Below are 23565 nucleotides of genomic sequence, written 5' to 3'. Positions count from 1 at the left end.
CCGCGTCAGCGTATCACTGACGCATGATCGATTCGACGGGACAGAAAGAGAGAAAAAAAAGGAGCAGAAGGAAGAAGAAGAAGAGGAGACGTGTAACACGAATAACTGATGTAGCACTCTTCAAAATGCATCGTGAATAATGGTACAACGCAAATAACGTCGTCGTTAATATTAGTCACCATGCAGAACTCGTCAGCGCGCAACTATAGCTACGTGTCGGAGGACATAACGTCGAACTTGTCGGTGCAAATAATATTCTGCTTGTTCTACATCATTATCTTCGTGCTGGGTATATTCGGTAACGTACTGGTAGTCTTCGTCGTCGGTCGAAATCGCCAGATGCACACTGTCACCAATCTCTTCATCACGAATCTCGCGCTCAGCGACGTGCTGCTATGCGTACTGGCCGTGCCCTTTACCCCTCTGTATACCTTTTTGAGCGGTTGGATCTTCGGTAAGACCCTCTGCCACCTGGTGCCCTACTCCCAGGGCGTCAGCGTGTACATCAGCACGCTCACACTGACAAGCATAGCCGTCGATCGGTTCCTAGTGATTATCTATCCGTTCCATCCGCGCATGAAGATTAAGATGTGCTTAGCGATCATCGTGAGTATCTGGGTGATCGCGTTGTTACTTACCTTGCCATATGGGCTTTACATGCAGTTAGAGGAGACGTATATGTCCTTCTGCGAGGAGAATTGGCCCAGTGAGCCATTTCGCAAGGTCTTCAGTTCGCTCACATCGATACTGCAGTTTGTCGTGCCGTTCTTTGTAATCTCCTTTTGCTACATATGCGTGTCGATTAAGCTGAACGATCGGGCGCGTGCCAAACCCGGTACCAAGACCAGCAAGCGTGAAGAAGCGGATCGCGAGAGGAAACGCCGGACTAATCGGATGCTGATCGCCATGGTTGCCATATTCGGTGTGTCCTGGTTGCCGCTCAATATTGTCAACGTCGTCGATGATTTCTACTCGTACGCCAACGACTGGTCCTACTACAGATTCTGCTTTTTCATGTCGCACTGCATCGCCATGAGCAGCACTTGTTACAATCCGTTCCTCTACGCCTGGCTCAACGACAACTTCCGCAAGGAATTCAAGCAGGTGTGTATATGCAGCGAGCTTCTCGCTATAGCTTTCATTTCTCTGAGTATCACATCACGAAGATTAAGGCTAAATTAGATATGAATAGATTTTTAATAATTGAATATCAAATCAGATATTTTCTTTTAAATGAAAAATGGAGGACACTTGGAGCATCTCCTCTGTAAATAATAAACATTCACCTCAAACTTTTAAATAAAGTAGTATCGTGACTTATATTACTGTATTCATATCCATTAACATTAATGAATCTCATATCACAAGGGTATCAAGCCAACGCTAAACTGGATTTTGCGGAGCTTATATCGGAAAAATCCGTCTATTTCGCTGCTTTCCATTCATCTGCAAGATATACACGAGCAAGCAGATCATTTTTAATGCAGTCGGAGAGCACGTATACGTAATACTTTTATACAGGGTGAATTATAAACGTTTTAAAATTTTATGAACGTGTTCGTGCAAAAGAAGAACAAATGCATCCAATATGAACGTTAGATCATAAATGCTTCGTTATCGAAATAATGGACACAAATATAGTATCAAATAATGACTTTATTTTCATGTGGATATTTTTGTTGCTTGCACATACGAGCGCATATAATAATTTATGTAACGGTTTTTTCTGAGAGAAGCACGGATCATTTTTTGGCCTTTTTTGAAAAAGATAAATTTGTTATGATTTTCTACACACGAAAGAAATAATTTTTTTGTGCGATTTTACTCAATCATTATTTCACATGTATATTTATATTCATTATTTCGATATAACGAAGCATTTATGACCTGAAGTTTATAGAAATATTTGTTCTTTTTTTTATTCAACAACACGCGAAATTTGAAAACATGTTTATGACTCACCCTGTATACTTAATAAAATCCACCTTCACGAAATCGTACAGCTACAGAAATGATACGTTAAAAATTGTATCTCTCGACGTTTTCAAAGTAAGTGAATTCTTGAAAACGCAAAGCTCTCACCAATTTAAATTTCTACTTAAAAATTTTCCAGCTTTTTAAATTTCTACTTATGCAAGGAATTTAGGCAATATTTTTACAAAAAAAAAATAAAGTTCGTTCCAGTATATTTTACATAATATATCTTTTTTAGTTACGAATAATATAATTTTACATCGCCATACATTTAATGCATCTAGAACTACCTACATGTAATTTCTAAGGAGTGTGCAGGGAAGCACTTTAAGTAATTAGGGCACAGAACTGTTTACGTCGAAGGAGCAAGAATCTGATGTGTTATGTTCTCAATTGCAACACATTGAGGAGAAACTAGAATTCTATTGCGCCGAAATTAATTTGTAGCAGAGCTATTTCTTCCCTCCGAGTCTACATATTCGAAATGATAAAACGTGTTCAGGACATCAATGTGCACCAGTAAGACAGTCGCGTATAAACGAGATACGCATAAATACGTGTTTTGTCGGATGCCTTATTGAATGCCATACAACTTGCATTGAATAAGGGTATTCAAGCGATTCAAAGATGCAAGTATTGGCGGTTTCGAGCATGGTCGCATTTACCGGCAAGAATTTATGGTAAAAGAATAACTTTTGCGCTCTTTTTTCTCGCGAAAAGACTTTCCTTCAGCTACTTGCGAATTCATAAAATAGAAAAAGATTTACACGATAAGGACGTTTTATACTTTGCGAAATTTTCTCGTTTTCTAATATTCTATCGGAAAATATATGTCAGATTTCGCATAACGCTTGTTTCTGTTATTTCTTCTCCCTACATTTTCATTGTGTATTGCTCTTTCTATTTATTTTTCTCTTTGTATATTTATTTTGTTATAGAAATAGAAACGGAAAAAATAGTATCACTTGATGTGATCTATTGTTTATTGTAATATTCACCTTTTTATAAAGCGATTAAAAGCAATATTCAGTAATTAAAAGGAATTAATAGCAATACATTTAATTTGCAACGTAATTCCGCTTATGGAAAATGCTTTGATATTAATGAGACTTGAGTATCATGCGAAAGTCGAGTCACGAGCATTTTCTTCGCGCTCATCAAGTTTGATTAATTTTTCTCGATCTGTATTAAATTAATTTTTAATTATCCACATCTTCTACAACTTGATTACGCTCTTTCATCAATTTCCGACCTTAAGTTTCGCAATAATAAAATGTGGTTAACGATTGTCCCATAACGGCGCTCTCATAAACTGCAATTACGGAATCAATTAATAATTTCGTTTAGGTGTAAAATTAATTTAAATGCACCATACCTTGAGGAATATCGTTGCTAAAGGATACTATACAAAATCAAATATCGCTCTTATGTACAGGGTGAGTCATTTTAATAGATCACCCTAAATATTTCCTTCCCCTTGCATTTTACAAGAAAATGTTTCAGACAAAAGTTGTATGGTTTCGAGGGGGACATAAGATGGTATCATTGGTTTGACCTTGGGTGGCGTTGTCAAGGTCAGACGAGGGTCACATTAAATTTTTTAAACCTCCCATTTTTATTACATATTCTTGTAACTTACCTCGAGAGCTTTTCAAAACACACACTATAATAAAATATTTTTTTATTAAATACTTTTCGAGTTATGAGGCTTGAAAGCCATAGTAGGTACCGGAATTAGCATTACCCAAAGTGTCCGACTGACGGCTAAAATCTCTTGAATGTTGTTCAGAATCACGACCTGGATAACATTGGTCAAGATCAAGACTATTGGATGTTGTACCTCTTATTTTCATTTTTACATAGAAATAAATTTTTAGTGCAAAAGTGAAAATAAGAGGAACAATCTCCAATGACCTTGATCTTGACAAATGTTATCCAGGTAATGATCCTGAACAACATTCAACAGATTTTAGCCGTCGGTCAGACACCTTGGGTAATGCTAATGCCGGCACATACTATGACTTTCAAGCCTCGTAACTCGAAAAGTATTTAATGAAAAAATATTTTATTATAGTATTTTGAAAAGCTCTCGAGGTAAGCTACAAGAATAAAAAATGGAGGGTTCCGTTTAAAAAATTTAATGTGACCCTCGTCTGATCTTGACAACGCCACCCAAGGTCAAATCAATGATACCATCTTATGTCCCCCTCGAAACCATACAACTTTTGTCTGAAACATTTTCTTGTAAAATGCAAGGGAACGGAAATATTTGGGGTGATCGATTAAAATGACTCACCCTATATAGTTGAGCTAATGAAATTCATAACAAAAAACTAAACTAACTTTTAAGAGATATTATTTCGATTACTTGTAAATATATAATCTGCCTGATTTAATATAAATGTGTAACATAAAAATATATGAACGTACACGTATAAATCGTTTATAACATAATATTATGAATAGTAGCATAAATTAGTCTAAATCCAACTTGGCATAATCTTTACAGAAATCTAATACTACAGTCAATTCAATGCTAGTTAAAATATTAAAATACAGTAATTGATTACTTATTTTAAGTATTAAAAATACTGTTGTTTTTTTCGGTGCTTTTAGTACTCCAAATAAGTAATTAATTACCTACTTTCAGTATTAAATTGGCCAATATTAAATTAGTTAGTATTATATAAGGGAAATAATAAATCATGTATGTTTCAAGAAAATGCATGTCGTTTATTAAATGTTGACAAAAAGAGAGAGAGAGAGAGAGAGAGAGAGAGAGAAATCACGTACTAAAAAATTAACTAAAAATATAAATTTTCAAAGGTCCTGCCGTGTTATTCAAGAAACTCGAACAGTAACACTCCGAGAATCAAGAAGAGTTGCAGAGGCGAGAAGATTTGTAACGGTAATAACACCCTGCAAGAGACCCTATTGCCCAGTAATACAAAAACGCAGAATCCCGAGGGGTGCGAGATGATCATTCTAGAGCAGACAACGAACATCTCAAAGGAGTTGGATCAGCCTACGAGTTCTTCAAAGGATTTTGACGACGCAACTCTGTGAGAGAAAGGTACGCAAATACATTTCGTTACATAAAGACATGTCGGGGTAAACGTCAACTATTCACGGAAAAAAAAGATTTGCTAAAACAGCTAAAAACTTCATTGATTTATCAAATCTACAGCCGTAATATATATAGGAACAGCCAGTTTTCTATGTTAAAGTAGCAAAGTTGTGTAGCTGAATTAAATTAAAGATTGTAACTAATCATATTTGTTCTAATAGCGCGCATAAGAAATTTGTTAATACAGCAAAGATAACTTTCTGAAAAAATGAATCTATTATAAAAGTCAACATTTGTAACAAAACATGCTAACTAAGATAGCGCATACTTTTGTTGCTATAATGAAGAAACTTATTACATTAGCAATCTTCATTGTAGCAAAGAATTAGTTGCTCTAACAATTTAAGTTAATTAAAACAACAAATTCTGATAAATATATGGTTTTTATTTCAATACAATAAAAAAAATGCAATTCTTGAATTATTGAATAATACAACAATAAACGTATATACAATTTTTATTTAAAGTGTTACTTAACCGTATTAAGCTGGATCTTCATAGTACGCAGAATGCGGTTGCAAAGTTAGAACCTAATCTAACCTAATTATACGTCACATATAGGCTCTGGACATAAACACAGGATGCACTGAAGTTAATTTTCGCGTTCTGCGTTCTGCGTCTTACGGCCGAAAATATGTTACGCAAGTCACACTATGTCTATAAAATTTTGCAACTTGAGACCCGCGTTCAACATACTATGTAGATTAAAATATGTATTGCAAATATATATTAAATTAGTTATTTCAACTGAACTAATTTGTTGCAATAACAATGATAGTATTACCAATTATTACAGATATAATTTCTTTGTTGAACCACCAAATTTTCTTAATTACAGATGTTGAATTCACGTAGCAAGCTATAGCTTTGCTGAATCAGCAAATCTATTTTTTTCCGTGTTATAATGGAGATGTCACCATAATAGCAGAGCTGTCACCAACTCGATCATTCACTGTCGAGTTGGTGACAGTATTTTAACAATTTGAATACCTGCTAAGTTTGTCCTTTGCCAAATTTTCTTCCATTGTCTAAACGGCCGCGTTGTAACGCTCAAATTAAAAATCGCTTTTTCCTCAGCGATAATAAAAATTATTTTTTTATAAATAGCTTTCTACATGTCACGTCTAATGTACCAGAAAATATGTATATAAATGAATGTTTGGAAGCGCAAACATTAACGGTTTCCGTGTCACTGATGATCCGCATTGAACTTTCCATTCAGATCATTTGATATTTTGGCTATAAAAAGAAATATAATTATAAAATAATTTTTAATATCATATAGGTGGATACATAATAATTATATATAATGCAATATTGGTACATTAGACCTTTATAATAATTTTTATAATTTTTTTAACCATTATAAAAAATACATGTTATTTAACAAATATAATAAACGCAAATAAAAATACCATAAGTATGGAAAAAGATATCGAATATGAATATATTGAATAATTTAAAAAGTATTTATATCAACGTCGAATGAATAGCCAATGTATCGAATAAAGTATCACATAGTCGATATTTCTAATAAAAGCATTTTATTATGTTACACAATAATATTATTAAATCTTTATAAACGCACATATAAGACATTATAAAAATAAAATCTTTTATTTTTTATGAACTTTGTATTTCAATTTTTTATTATAAGCTCTTTCTATTATATAATATATAAAATAATAGGTATATAATATTTATATAATAGGTATATAATTATATTAAAAATATATCTTGATAATATTTAATAATATTTAAAATATTCATTTTACGAATAATTTTGAAGTGTTTATTAGATATTGTATTCACTTTTTCTATTCAATATTTTGCAGCGAAGATGGAAATATATGTATAAAACGAACGATAACATCTAATATCAATAAACATCTCTATGACAGAGTTATCGATGACTCACGCGACGTGATTAAATCACTTAAAATTGGCCCGGGATTGAACGTGTTATATATAATCAGATGTATTCTTTCATACCCCATCATATGTTATTCTCTTTATGTAATTTTGATATATTACTATCGCTACTTTTTCGGATGTGACAGCAAACTGTTCTAATATTATTCGTTTGTCGTAATAAAATTTCTTCACATTACATGTGAAGTATGTGAAGTAGAGATTTTCATCTTTTGAATCCAGGATATCTTGCTCGTTCAAGAAACTTGATTTTTCTCTTGGTATCTCTTGGTGAGAGAGATGCTTTGATTTCGTAAAAACGTTCATCTCCGTAGCTTTTCAGTTCTAGATATGCTTCCAGTTTCCTTCGTACGTGTATTTTATGAGATTCTGTCGGAACGACAAATGCCAACTGACTAACATAGTGCACATACATACGCTCGGATATATAGCCGGACATACTAAAGGAATACCGAGAGCTTTACGAGATTCACGAGAGGGAGGAAAGCCGTTCGAATACTTGTGCGCGATTTCCACCTCCGGTTGAGCTACGGAGGCGGCAAGATAAAACGAAACACTGGAAATTCTCAAAATGCTAGAACTGGTGCTTCCTCACGGCAAAGAAATTTTTTTATAGTAACACATCGCAATTGTTGAGAATTCCACCCACGTTTAGTCGTATGTTTGTGCACTTTACGCTGATGCGGCGGTAAACCACGTTTGCCCCAAACAGATAGATCGACTTACGTAACGACCGCTACACGAAAAGTTATCGTTTCATCTTCCATCTCGCCGATGAACGAATCGAAACAAAACAGGAGATGCGTCGAAAGAAAATTGCTATAGATATCCCTCATCTGTTTATATGAATTTGGTTTATGCAGATTGTGTAAGTGAAAACTTCGATTAGAACAAGATCAATTGATTACTCATGTGAGTAAATATTTTACGTTTGTGTAAAGGTCACTTTAGAAGGTTTATAAATCGTGGCAGAGAGAGAATTCTATTTATAATTTGAGATGCTACTACAATATGAGAGATGTTTTAGGGGAATTGAAATGCGCATATATAACACATAAATACATGGCATTATATAAAATTACAAATCAAATTTGCTAAATTCTGACGTAAATTTCTAACTTTAATATACCTCGAGATTATAGAAAATGTGACAAATTTATTAATTCTTAAGATACTTAGATTAGTATCAAATTATTAATATTCTTCTAAGATGCTTATTAGCATAAAAATTACTAAATTGCTTTTGTCAATATTTAATATATAATATTATTACTTTAATTTTTTGTTCATGATTGTGTTTCAAGATTGAAAAAGATTTCGGTGCGCACGCGGTTTGCAGAATTGGCTATGTAGGGTAACTCCGGTATATACGCCGCACCTATCAAAAACTTAATTTATTAAGTATTATTTAATATGTTTAAAATAAACGAAATATATCAGTAAAAATTTTGTACTGCCTACTACTATAAAAAAATATTAGAAATCCGAAATATTTATTTTTCGTATTAAAAAATAAACTTTTTGAAACCCTTGTATTTTTGTCGTACATCCCATAGAGGTGGGATATACTCATAGGGGGAGGGGAGGGGGTATGTACTCATAAAAAATTTACAAATAATGCATATAAATAAGACGTAAAATGACACAATAACTTATAAAATGCGTTCATAAAATTTTATTAAGGAATAAGAATGATAAATATGTATATGAAGTAATAAATAATAATTACAATCTTCCTACATGTAGTACAAGTGTTATGATATGAGGTGCGTATTTCGTGTAATGCGTTTATTACATTTAGTGTACTGAATTCAATCTGCGCACTTTGTATGCTTTCAGCATAAATCCCTCCCGCTAAAAATGTCGTATATCTCAAACAGGTGGAATATACAAGATAAAAAACTAAACAAAGAATATGAAAGCAAAGCACTTGTATTTTACTATGCAACTACTAATATAACATAAAGGCATGTAACAGAATAGTTGCGGGAAAATTACCCCCATTCCCTCTATCTTTTCTGACTTTTGTGGCGTAAATCTCAGGGAGGCGTATTTGCCGGAGTTACCCTATATAAATTCACTCTGAAATATTTTGACACTAAGATCCGCTTTATATCCGAAAATAGGATTATTTGTCTTAATTTATTTTTGTCGGTCTAATACGAATTATAATTGTAGTGTATTTTCTCTTTGCCATAATTACATTTTTATCTTAATAAATTAGTTATTGTGTGTACTACATCAAATACTTCTTTTCCCAATATATAAAGACATTTTAAAAAGGAAGATTCTAAAATTCTTATTTTAGCGTTTATATAGTCCTTTATATCAAGCCTTCATTACAATATAAAAACATCCTTGCCCTTTATATCGTTGTCGATCGTCGGCCCGTCGCTGGGGAAATACAACGAAGAGGTAGAAGCGAAATAAAAAGTTTCACAGAGAATTATATCGTGTCACGAGATATTTTAGCGTCGACGTAACAATATATATGCCATGATTAAGGCGCAAGTCTCCAAATATAAAAGAAAAGCGCATGGAAAGAAGTTCGGTAACTTCAATATAAACGGCTTTCACAGACCTGGAAATGACACGTTATAGGTCGAAAGTTTCGCAAAACTGGGGGTGGGATCGAATCTTGTTGAGACTTCCATATATTAAAATTCAAAGTCCTCTCCCGGTATAGCTCACCCACACACGGCTTGTTTAAAAGCAGAATGCAAGTTAAACTTTGAACGGGTAAAGTCCCAAACGGCGATATTAAATCGTTCTTTTATAGCACGATGTGATGCGAAATGAAACGGCTTACGTAATATTCCATCATATGGCACCGCAATATTCCGATGACTTGTTCTGTGAATGTATTGAGCCATGCTCGATTTCGGTCGCATCCTGTAAATATCGTACATGGAATAAAAAAAAATACGCAAGATAACATTCGTTTGCGAGAATTGACGTTTATCACGGAACGTTTTAACGGGAAAAATGAATCAGTTGTGTATAGATAAATAATAACTATATTCCAGAAGATACGTGATAGATGATGTAATTTAAAAACCTATTATTAAGATTCAAAATATACGTTATTTAGCGGATTTTATTTTTGCTTAAACTGATATAAAATTGTAAATTGCAAAATCGCGAATTAAATTTCCAACATTATTATGTGCACGTTTTTTAAGAAAGAATTCAAATTTCATTCATTTCAAGATCTTTATATTGATTTGTCGCCTTTAGATCCTACAATTTCATGCAAATAATTGTCTTAAGTCTCAGAAGGAAAATAAAAATTAATCGCGGACTATCCTGAAAAATATTTTAATTTGTTTTAAATCCTATATAATATACCTTTTTTCAATTAAGAAATTAAAATTTCAGCGTGTGTATAAGAGATACTTATCTAATTAATTTATCTAAATGTACAATAAGAATATTTTAACTTAAAGTATTGTTTTTTTTTCTCTCGTTATGGAAATTGGATATTCACGATAGAAATAATGTTCATCTTCTATTACTAGAAAATTGATAGTCTATTTATTGCAATAATAAACAGACTATCACACACACAATAGACAATATATAGTCAGTTTATTGCAATAATCATAAACTCATTTGAGGATATATTGATCCTGAAACAATATAATAGTATAGCGATAAGCATAATTTTACGAGTCGGTTTATTAAAGATAATACAGCAATATCTTCTTTTTGTAATTTCCAGAAATATGATAAACTAATTTTGATATAGAAAGGCTACACAATGATATAACAATAATCGCATAAATATTGGACATGAATTGGACCAGAGATAATGTCAATTAGAATTGTATACCTACACAGTCATTGGTTATCCCCTTGAATATTAAGTAGATCGATCGATAGTTACACAACATCGAATTCCAACGATCAAGTTGCTATCACACTGATTAGATTGTCTAAGATATATGATTACATAGTATGTTCTGTTGTACACAAGGGACACGAGGGTATAAACAGATGTGTATAAAAAGCTGTAATTATACGATTTCGAGATTAGACATATTCATATGATATCTTATTCGCAATATCTGACTCAAAGGAAAGTATAAATGGGAAGTATATGTGGAAATTAGTAATTCAGCCGAAAGAATACCAAGAATTTGCCAGAGTATATTTACAGCCTACGAGTAGGCTGTAAATACTCTAATTAGCTTTTACTTCAGATTCAAGCTATCATCGTAATTGCTAATCTACTTTTAATATTACCCTGACGACTAAATTTTAAATAAAAAATCTCATAAAATAACACAAATGAGCAAAGAAGATTTTATCTTGCCACAGCAAATTGTTTAATAATATGTTTGTGTGAATTTACAATTTTGTAGTTCAATCAAACGACACACCAATTATTTGTCGGTTTTCATCTTCAAACACAGTTCTGAACTGAAGCTGGAGTACGTAATATCTTATATAATATTAATTGAGCTTACATATAAAATCTACGGTAAAATATTACAAATTAAATTGACAAGCAATTTAATATTATTGATGTTAATAAGTATCTCAATTGGCGCGCAGTTTGCTTGAAAACTGTAAAATTCACACAAAAATATTATTAGGCACTAAAACTTGCTTTGACCGGATATGATCTTCTCTCATTTGTGTTAAACATTTTCCAGTTGATTGCCACTTAATACTGCTCATAAAATAACTTTATGTTCAATTTTCTTTGATATTCTATAAATAACGACATAAAAACTGATGTCTTGTATATAAGAAAAAAGTGGAATTGTCACATTAGATAATCGATTATTATTGAACCAGATGCTTCTTCATATGCCAAACGCATATAAAGAATGTAGGTTTCATGAAACATACCACTTTCCTGTCAATTCACATCGACGCTGCAACTCGAACCGTTCGATCTGTTCCAACGAATTCCCATTATCGAATAGGACAGCAAAGCCGACGGAGATGCAGGAACTTCATAATGAAGCCTGTCTGAGTATTATCGAAGTTTTTACTAAAGGATTTATAGATGTCTTTTGAATATAAGGAGATTACAAAGGAACGAAGAATTTTTTATTAGCAGGATTGCATTAAACAATAAGTGTCCGATAGAAATGCCATCCTTAATAAATCGAGAATAATGAGATTGGCAATAAACATCTACAAAATGAACTCTTATTGGATTGTGAAATGTTAATAGGCTCTTCCTAAGAAACCAAATCTAATTATTTTTAAAAGATAAAACTGTTTAGAGAAAAACATCTTATTTTTCGATGGAAACTGCTGTTGAGAGAAGATTCTTGATCTTCTTATACAAAAAAATAAACTTTATTTTATTCTGTAATTTATAAAATTTGTAAAAGTATTTATTTAAAAAAATATTTCTTTCTTTCTGATTTTAATACTTGATGAAAATTTTATATCTCCGAATAATACATTTCCACGTATATTCACTTTTACCATAAAAGATTTATCCGTGCATAACTTTTCATTTGCACTAATTTATATCAAATTTCATTTTACAAACTTCATGTGGGTATCATGGTATGTTTCGTAAATCAGTCGAAACCACATCATTACATTAACGAAGCTTTGCTTCAATGCGCAATTATATAGATGCGGATTTATCAGCGAAAAAAAGAAAGCTCTAACAATACTATTCGCCAAAACTCGGTTTTGCTCTTGCTCGAAAAAAGCTGGTAATGAAACCAATTTTCTGAAACGCATCGAACGGGTGAAACGTGTGAATTGCGCGGCAGATCCGTTTCTCTACGTTAAAATACAGCTCGTTCAAGCTGCCAACGTCGATCAATTATCAAATCAATGTAACAAATGTTGTATTGACACAGTTTCGCCCACGATGGAAATCATCATAATCTCGCTAATTAGATCGCTTAACCAAAATCGGTGATTATGTTGAACGCAAACACGCTACTTGCGGATTACATAGGAAAGATCGAAATACTCTTGTTTACAATTCGACATCCATTCTGTAGTTGAAAAAGACAAATTTTTATAATAACAATACAATATATGTATATGTTACATTATATGTTTGCGTTTTCAAATATTACAAGGGTTGAACTCTTAACCTAAATTCTTGCAATGTACTTCTTTATATTAATGTTTTAGGAAACGTTTCTTGAGATATTTATCTTATTATTATTCGTATTAATTAATAAATCGATATATACATTATTGTAGTTAAATTTTATTCATTAACATTAAATTTTATTCACAGCTACTTTTCAATTTAACTTTTGAGGTTATTTTAACCAATAACACAATAATCGTACGCTTGTTAACGGATTAAACTCTTACTACGCATCGTTATGTGCAAACGTAAACCAGTAATATGCTGTTACCGGGATAATGATTCTGTATTAATCATTTTCACAACGTTGTTATGCCGAACACGTCAATCCGAATTAAAATTAACAGTTCATCGCATCTCAAACACGATACAGTGTTCTCTCCCGTTGGCTTATGTGCTTAATTTTTATCCCGTAATCGCATCGGTCCGAATTATTCACTCAATGCGGCTGTTAAATTCAACACAAATAGTCCTTGAAATTTTCGTTAATACACGCTAACATTTCATTTGCAAATGTTTTGCAAACATTTCGTATTCTGTCGACAGAAAATAGTATATTACACCTGACATTTTTAATTATAAATAGGGTAAACTCAGATATGATGGCCATAGTTTTTTAAAATGCAAAAAACATACATTTATTCTTGTTACTTTTTAACAATATTTGGGATATTACTTTCACTGAAGCTTAAAGTAACAAATACTATCGAAATTAAAGGGAAAATACTTAACAGAACTTTAATTTTATCAAAATATTACAAAATATGCATTGGCCATTTTATCTGATTTTTAGAGAAAAGATGGCCATGATATTAAGAAAGATAGCCATAGTATTTATAAATAAATAGTGAAAATAAAAGTATTAATTATAGGTCACTTTGCAATTTACGTACTTTTATTGTGTATGTAATGTTGATTATGGCAGCTTAACTGTAATTTATTAGACATTATAACAGTTTTTAGCAGACACGTGCAAAACTTTGTAGATAGTCGAAAGAAAAAATATTAGATAATATTTATAATATTGTTATTTTGAACAGTGTACTCATATGAAAACTACTGTAAATATTGATTATCTTTAAGAATGACTATAAAAATGCACTATTTATCAATTATTGGAGAAATTATGGCCTATGGCCATCTTTTCCGTATGGCCATAATACCCTAGTTTACCCTATATATATTTTTGATTTCTGATATCAAATAAAGTACAAAATAAATAATTATTATATATAATTAATAACTTTATTTGTTTACAATATACATAGTCGAAGATGATTAAGTAAAATCAAAATGTTCCGTATTTTGTATTTTACTGAAGGATCAATTTTAAATTTTATTTATTTAATGTCTAAATAATAATTTTAAATTTATACCTAATCATTTGCTTGTTGACCTTTCTACTACTATTATTATAATAATTTTATATTTATCGTACAAATAGTATTAAATAATAAAATAAAATATATAGTGTTGTAAATAAAACTCGAATTTTAATTATTTGAGCATAATTTCAAGAATATTTAAATATAAATTTTTTATATACGTACACCCAAGGACTTTGATTCTTTCCCTCGGAAATTTTCACGAACTGAGAAATTACCACTTTTCTACATTAATGCTCATAGTCCGTGCGCGATTAACAATACGACTAAACTTTATGTCTGCTTACAACTAAATTTGATGTAAAGACGAAATAACCCTTTTTTGGAAGTTTTAAAAAAGTAACCGAGCCAGGGAAAGAATCGAAGTCCTTGGGTGTACAAGAATTCTGCAAATTCTAACAAAATGCAACGATGTTTATATTGTAATTCAATATTTCACAGTTTCTGCTTATTTTCATAAAAAAGTGAAATGACATTTCAGAATTTCTGTACTTTTGTATTTTACGGATACGATTCCTTTAAGCATTCACTAGTTTGATTTTACGTTTCCATTTCTGTTCAGCTTTTTGCAAAAAGAACAATCAAGTACCAGTGTTTCGTGAAAAGCAGACGTGATTGATCGATCGGCGTTTTTTAAAAGCGGCGTTCCACTCGCCAATAGAAAATCTACGAAAACTGTCCTGACAAATTTAAAATCAACGTGATGTTCTCTATGTCTCGTTCCTATCGACCATTTCTGTATATTTCCACTGAATCAGAATGCAGTTAAAAAATTAACTTGACAAACAGTGTGTGCATGTAGTTAATCGAACACGGACAAAGCTAAAAATAACAGTGAAGAGAATTTCTATTTCATAAGAGTGATAGCAAATATTAAAAAAATAGATAGGGTGAAAACAACGCAAATACATTAATGGATTAATAAAATTAAAAATTAAAATTAGTACAAATGTGATAAAAAAAATCTCTCTTACCAGTTAAATTTTAAGTGATTCAAATTATCTAACTTATTGAAATGTGGCATATATTTATTTGCGAAATATGTCATATTTAGAGAAAGCCAGATATTCATATTTTATATGAATATCTACCTTTCTCTAAATATGACATATTTCGCAAATGCTATCGAAATTAACGAAAATATGAGCGATAAATAGATAAATTATATATAGGATAATGTTAATTTACGCGTATCACATACTCGGTCGTTCTGTATTTTACTAAATGAGGAATAAGAGAATAATTCTCGCTAATTCACTCTTATTATTCAAACATACATGTATGTACGTGTTTTACACAATAAAGTAGTAAAAACCTTTCTGGTATACGAGAGTAGTTTTACTGGTTTATTTTGCTTCTCGTTGTTTCTCTTGCTATTCTTTCTCTTATAGGCACATTTCCGCTGTCTCACTGACTTCCCATTTCAGTTCACCATGAAAAAGTATTTTCTTCACGCGCGCTAAAATATTATATTTTCTTTCCTTCTTTATAATTTCTTGCGAAAATACATCATTTAGGAAATATCAAATCGCATAGCTACACAAATTAGAATTTGTTTATTCCTTTGTTTATTGGCCTATTTGTGAAATCATTATTTTTTTTTATTTTATAATATTCTATTTGTTAATTTTGTATGACGTACATTCAAAGATTTTGTTTCTGTTACATATGTTACTATACGATGTTGTTGTATGTGTGTGTGTGTGTTGTGTGTGTGTGTGTGTGTGTGTTGTGTGTGTGTGTGTGTGTGTGTTGTGTGTGTGTGTGTTGTGTGTGTGTGTGTGTTGTGTGTGTGTGTGTGTTGTGTGTAAAGTAAAATTTATATTATAATTTATTTCTAAAGATATAGTTATATACAAAGTTAATGAAAAATATTTTGAAATTTATCCATAAAAATTCTGTATGCTATAAACAAGTTAATATAAAAAGATTTTATATTATCAAAAAGACATAAAAAATATATTTTTTTGTGTAGATAAATGCTTCTAATAATTTCTAGAAATTTTTGAAATACTTGACTTTTTAATTCATTGGATGATTAATTATATATTCAAAGTTAATTTAATAATTATTACGGAATTGTTACATATTTATTGGTCAAAGATTAATAAATGTTTAAAATATATAATTTTCAATTGTTATTCATGTTTTGTTCTTTGTAACGTACAGTATGTTTTATTATTTTACTTGTCATAAGTTCATGAGAAATGTATACGATATCTATAATTATTTTTTATATCCATATATATTTCATATACGTACAGATTAGTAATAGGATGTAAAATGATAGATACTAATGTTGCAAATGCTCTGTAACATTTACTCCACGCATAAGTTTATAATGCGCTCATTTCCTCTCAACTGTTTTGAACATGTGTTTTTCCGATTCTCGCTTGAAAACCAGCGGATGAAACTCGAGCGTTATTACATCAGCTAAAATTTCACTTTAACTAGCGCATTGCACCGAACGAGAGGCAACTCATTTATGCGATACTTCCATTTATGCAAAATTAAGTGTCGTGCTTTAGCGAATCAAGAAACGTGTCGCTTGCTGCAATGAGTAGCACGAAAAAAAAACCCGATGGAAGAAGTTATAAATAATTTTACAAATTTTATTCTAAGATTATTATTTACGAGTAATTATACGAGTAAACTTTTTCTCTATGTGAAAAGACCTCTTGTCGTTCAGTCCTTACGTGAAATACGCTTAAAGATAGAATATACTTAAAACTTTACTCGATATCGATTTTAGCTTCGTTAAGAAAATTTTTGCACTTAGACTATTTTTAGAGAAAGTTTAATTGATCGAATGACGGATTTAACGCTATTCATTTATATTTCAGAAGTCTTTGATGACACGTAAATTGCTTGTTGGTAATTACTGAAAGTGATGGATTAGTAGTCTCTTAAATTTGGTGATTAATGTTTCTTAATTATACCATTTCCCATTAGCACTGTATTATTTGCTTTTAGCAAGAGAAAAATCATCTCTTTGAAAAGAGAAAATATTACAAGTAATAGAACACGATTTTGCATAAATAATATTTAAATTGTTTAAATTTATGCTTAATTATTACAATTTTATTAATTGCTCGTTAAAATAAAAATAATGTTTTAATCTCAAAATAAAATTTTTCTAATGAAATAAGATTCTTCCTGTTTTATATTTCTTGTTATATTTATTTCCTTATTAACTGTAATTCTTTTTAAGCAAAAAATATCTCCTAGCACACTCCGGCGCAAAAATTTGCAGGAAAAAATAATTAAATTTACTGCTGGATATTAATTTTAACTATCTGTTGTCGTCACTTCTTATTTTCTTGGAAATCTTTCTGAGTATAAGCTGAGTATAAATGTCTCGTAAGTACATCAGTACATTCTGCAATATTTCGTAGACGTCGCGAAAGTTTACAACGCAAGTTAATAGACTTGACCGAGAATACGATAAAGTTACGTTATATTACGACCATTCTGCACAATGAAACTAAAGATCTCAAGTATAGCGAACAGCACAAAGTGTCGTTTCTTCTCATAGTTTTACAGATTGAAAGCTACTGGCGCAAATGCATCTGGTCGTTTTAATCCAGTATAACAAAAATGTAACGACTTCATGTCGCATTTTACAGCGACGCAGCAACGACGCGAGCAATAAACGTCTCGTGAGACAAGAGGCAACGGTGGCACAAGAATTAATACCCCCTCGACGCAGTTTTCCAGCGAAACATTGTGACCCAGTTTTCCCACCGTGGTGCGAAAGTCAATAAGCTAAATTTGATAAAAAAACAGCGTTGCAAAAGTTTGATGGATCATTTATATTATATACAAGACATCCCCGGATTCTGTATAACTTTGTTTAAATGGAAGAATACTCGTATACATTGTTATGTATATTACAAGATATATTTTTATCTTTACATCTTGTAATTGAGTATAATACTAAGATAGATTTAGCCTGCATCATAAAAAATTTTTTCTTTAAGGTTTTTTCATATTTTTAAGCTTTGGAAGAATTATTCGCGAGTATTTCGTTTTTACTGGACCACTCTATTATACAGTAGACGAAGCCAGTCTCGTATAAGTCATATTTTATCCGCGTACAATTTATCACTGTTTTTGAACATCACACCCTACAGACACACCGTCACATTGACACCGGTATTTACGGGTGGGGTCGGGAAATGCTTGTTGTCAATCCACGTGTCGTAGTTTCGTCATGCTGAAATTGTGTCATTATGTTGGTACGCGTGGCAACTTTACACAAACTATTCGCGAGGAGTAAAGCGCCTCTTGTCCTATGTTGTTGAAAATACGTGGGCGAACCACGTAGATTACGGGCAATTTATGAGAAAGGCGACGAAATCGCTTCCGAAATCGCTTGCATTGTCAAATCAAATTAGTTTCCTATTTTCGGCGGTAGGCGAGAATCTCCCGTGGATTTGTATAATCGGAAACAGTACAACACTATATCGTATTTATCAGCAGGAATGTATTTATCTGCACTTGCAGAAACGTGTGGATATTTACCGGTTAAGTGGTCAATAGTACTTGGCAACGGAGAGTCTATTAATTCTCGTAACGTGAAAATCGCGTTTACGGTAATTCGTCACCTGTGTTCACTGTTCACATGTATCATCATTGTTCAATGAATCTCGTTACAAATTCGTGTCGAAAATCATAATCCATTGAATATGCAGACAAATGCATTTCACCACTAACCACCTTTTTATGAATTTAAAAAACTGATCCGAGCAAATTCAGAGGATTTTATCATTTTTATAACTTGGGATTTTTATATTCCAGTGGCGAGAGAACGTAAATTATTGTAAAATATTATTTTATATGAATGTTGTGAAAAATATTTTTTGTTAAATATATTTTAACAAGTTTTGTTAAAATTGTTTAATATATTTTTTTTCTTTTTTAATGACTTTACGAAACTTTAAATATGTAGTTTCGTCGAAAACCCATAATAAAAAAAGGATTATATTAAATATTAATTAAAATTTTTATTTTTTAGAAATACTATTATAAGCTGCTTATTCCATTTAAATATTTGTCTGGTTTTTATTTATTTTTTTCAGAAAATTGTAATTAAATCCATATCCATAATATTTTTTAATATTAATAAATCGGAAAACAATCTATAATATATATATGTTGTTCGTAGTATGTTAATAATATTATAGGTATGTTATTAATAATAATAAATTTCTATTGGAATAAAAATGCTCTAAAGTGATTGTTCATGTAAAAGAAATCGGGCGATAGGTAAAAAAATATACAAATATAATTATATGTAATATAAATTAATGTCATGATACATTAATTGTAATGTAAATCAGTAATCAGTACGAGTGCTTGATTGAGTGCGCGATTAATCAAATTTTAAAGTAGAAATAATTATACTTATAATGATTTCGAACTTTATTACCGATTTCAATCTCTACTAAGATCCTCTTTAGCTGATAAATTAATTCTGGTAAACTAAATTTTGGAATTTTCAATTAATTATAAATATAATTATTTAATTATTTGTACTTCAAATTTGATTAATAGTATGCACAACCGCGATTTGATTAATAGCATGATACATACTGCTTATCGATTTGTAAGTACAGTTACATATTAACGACTTAAATAAATTTGTTTAAATTCAAATATAAGTTTAATATTTACAACATATTTTTTCGCTTCCGTTCTGCAGGAGCAGCGGAAAAAATTCTCTAAATAAAAAGAAATTAATATAAAAGGATGCATCTTTTTCAAATTTGTCACGTTGCTCTCATCACTTTGACGGAAACATCGGCACGTCTTCAAGTAAAAATTAAACTTATCTACGTGTGTAGCATTTCAGGACAACGACCGGCCTTGAATTGCATCTACGTGCCCGGACGCGCAAGTAGTTCGAGTCGGCTATTAGACCGACTACTCTTCTCGCGAAGGTCGGAATTCCAAAAGCGTACTTAAATCCCAAATGTTTCGCTTCCTAAGAATGTCGCTCTTATTTTCCTTACGAGTCGGTAGTAAATCGTGAGAAGTCATTCCATTTCGTTAAACATTTTTAGCGAATTAGGTCGGTGCGATTTCCAAGAATTCCAAGAGGGAAAGGCTTTTCGGACCGAAGGATTTGTCAACGAAACCTTTATGTTGAAGTTCGAGTTTCGCGAGAGTTTCACGGTCAACTACGTTAACTGATTGGTCAAACCCTCGAGGGAAACTTTACTAAAGATAAAACCTTCTTCAGAAAAGTAAAGAAACTGGCTATGACGTCTGACTCTATTCTGATACAATTCACTTAGGCGATGTCGGATTATTTCAACTGTATTATTACTAGATACAAGACATTACAGGATATTACTGAATATGAAAAAGTAATTAATCATTCAAAAAATTATTATTAAAGTTACTATTTAAAATACGTTCTTTTTATCTTCTCTTTTTTATTTTACAATTAAATTCTTAATATACTTTTAAATTCTTTATTATACAATGAAGTTAGACAAAACTTTAGCATACAAATTTTTTACTTATTTAAGTTTTCATGTATTTTACATACTTATTTTTAATACAATATAATTTTTTTTATTACATAAGATTTTAGAAAAGAGATATTTTGAACAAGTTATTCGTATAAAGTTAATGTAATAGAGAATTTCCCTAATTGCAATAATTTTTATTTTTTCTGATACAAATTTTCATATGATATTAAAAAATGACTTTTTACATAATTAATGAAAGCATTAGATGTATTAATCCTTTACAAACAGATGATAATTTCGCTTTCCATAATGAGCTTCATTTTCATATCAATATTATATTATTACGTGTGAAATTCTCACTTGCGATATTAAGCAGCGTTACAAAAATGATGTGTTATTCTATCCGTATCGCAAAAAGTTCCATTAATCTGAAACTTGAAACTTTCGCAGGCAATAATAATATCTCTATTTCTATTATAGCAATAATTCATCACGATATATTAAATAAAGGGATTAAATAAGAGATCAAATGTTTGCTGCAGCTGTTTGCCTCTCGTGAAACGAAATTACAGCAAATACAAACCCGATATTTACACCATATCGTGTGGACACTGTCATCTATACTTCTATACCAATCTTTCGAAAAGGATTAATGATGCTCTTGAGTTAAAGTACGTGAACTGTGTTGAAATCGTAAGCGTTGCGGTTTGCGCGGATATCGATTGCTTTCTTATCTCGAACCAAAGTCAGCTTTACTATGATATTACCTAAGAGTAACATGTGTATAGCCGATAATATTAACGAAGTCGTGACGATAATATTAACGAAGAGTTATAACGTAATCTAAATACGAAGAAAAAGGATAATAAATTCGAACATTCTCCGAATCTCGAACATAAAATAACTTAATGCGTTTCAATAACTAAAATTAGTCATTCTTACTCAAATTATTCTGAAGTGGGAATTAAATTTAATCCGAGAGCGGAATAATGTTAAACAGTTTTGGAATGTGTCAAATAGCATTCTCTTCTGTAAGAGCATCATTGGAATGGTAGACTAAGATTCGTAAATAGATAACGACGCTGGAAATCTTTAGTTACCGGTAAAGTGGTGTCAGATCACTGACATCGGACACGATTTTACGAACAAAATATCAGAGGGCAGATTATAGCACGTTAAGGATCCTCTTTCAATTAGAAAGACGACGATATCAACCCTCGTCATCACTCACCGACATGTCCATTTGATTTTATAATACTAAATACGACGCATGCGACATAGTTTATTTTAATATTTAAACTAATTTTAATATTTTAATATTTAAACTAAAGATATGTAAAAAAATATAAATCGTCATTAAAATTCTATTTCTTGTTATTTTACATACTTACACGAGATTTCATAAAATTCCAACAATTTATAATTTTCCTATACATACTTTACTAGAATTTGTGTTAGCATTGCTAATTTAACTTGCAATATCGAAGTAAAATCTCTGTGTTAAACTAATTTAAATTCACTTAGACGAGTTATTATAATTTGCGTCAGAATTTGTGATAGAATAGCATTTATAATTTTATATGCAGTGTATCTTGTTATATTTATATTATATATTTTTTCTTATAATATTTTTCGTACGTACAAACAATATTGTAAATACAGTTCCATCTTGAATTTTGATATAAATTAACTTATCGTCTAAAGAAAGCTCTTTGCTACTGTAACTATATGGACATCGGGCTTGTTGGAGAGAACCACATTAGAACTCCTATTCCAGGTGCAAATGATTCAACTTAATATTTTGTAAGATAACTAGCAACTAAACATTCCTTGGAGAATTAACGAGCGATAACAACGCGTGATTATTTAAAACGATTGATAATATATACGTTTAGTGCTGTTAGTTAGCGCTGCAGTTAATAATAAAAATAATGTGTATACAATTTTCATGTAAATATTTACTTATAAAAAATTATTTATCAAAAGTTTCAATATATTTTTGTATAAACATATATATATAATAAAATTTCAGAAGATAAAATTATATGTAAATTTTGTAGGAAATGGAAGATTTAATATTCTCTGTTTTCGGTTAGACTTTATTTAAATTGGTCGTATTTTTGATAACACTTGTTTATTTGACACGCAATAGCCGTGTTGTGATACGAATGATTGGGTTACATAAAGTTCAGAAAAGCGAGATCAACTTAGATCCAATGAAACGGAGATTTCGAAATACAGAAAGATTGATCGCGCTAGCTCTTACGGATATTGTTTTTCAGACTTGCAAGAATATTCTTGTACATTGTAATTTACGTTTAAATAAACTGATTAAGCATAAAAATTGAAACGAGACATTACACCGTTTCTCTTTTAATTAAATCCAATATCGGTAATAGCGTAAGCTTTTGGTGCTTCAACATTTTTTAATTCAGAAATCGATTCCAAACCCATTAAAGAATCTATTGAAAACAAAGTAGGAAGTTATGGAGTGTCCTTCATAGTAATTTTTACATCACGTCTGTTTGCTTTCAATGAGAATTTGGCGACACTTCGTCGTCGTTCTCGTCCATCTTTGTCACTAAG

At 31.1% G+C, this 23565-nt stretch overlaps 1 protein-coding gene across 2 annotated transcripts in view; it reads left to right on the top strand.

Moving 5' to 3' along the window:
• The window catches only part of LOC108768160 (prolactin-releasing peptide receptor), a 70518-nt gene continuing 46953 nt past the window's right edge, over positions 1–23565 (top strand). Inside the window, exons 1-3 of one of the 2 annotated variants that reach the window (XM_018518486.1) lie at positions 1–1104; positions 4801–5047; positions 7356–7817. In XM_018518486.1, coding sequence (XP_018373988.1) covers positions 181–1104; positions 4801–5040 — 1164 coding nt within the window. In that variant the 5' untranslated portion in view covers positions 1–180 and the 3' untranslated portion in view covers positions 5041–5047; positions 7356–7817. Of the gene's footprint in view, positions 1105–4800; positions 5048–7355; positions 7818–23565 lie in introns of those variants that run through there. The other variant, XM_018518487.1, reaches the window with a different exon arrangement.

The sequence above is a fragment of the Trachymyrmex cornetzi genome, unplaced genomic scaffold (genome assembly GCF_001594075.2).
Source record: "Trachymyrmex cornetzi isolate Tcor2-1 unplaced genomic scaffold, Tcor1.1 scaffold75, whole genome shotgun sequence".
NCBI classification, from domain to species: domain Eukaryota; kingdom Metazoa; phylum Arthropoda; class Insecta; order Hymenoptera; family Formicidae; genus Trachymyrmex; species Trachymyrmex cornetzi.
This window is presented reverse-complemented; position numbering and strand designations above follow the sequence as displayed.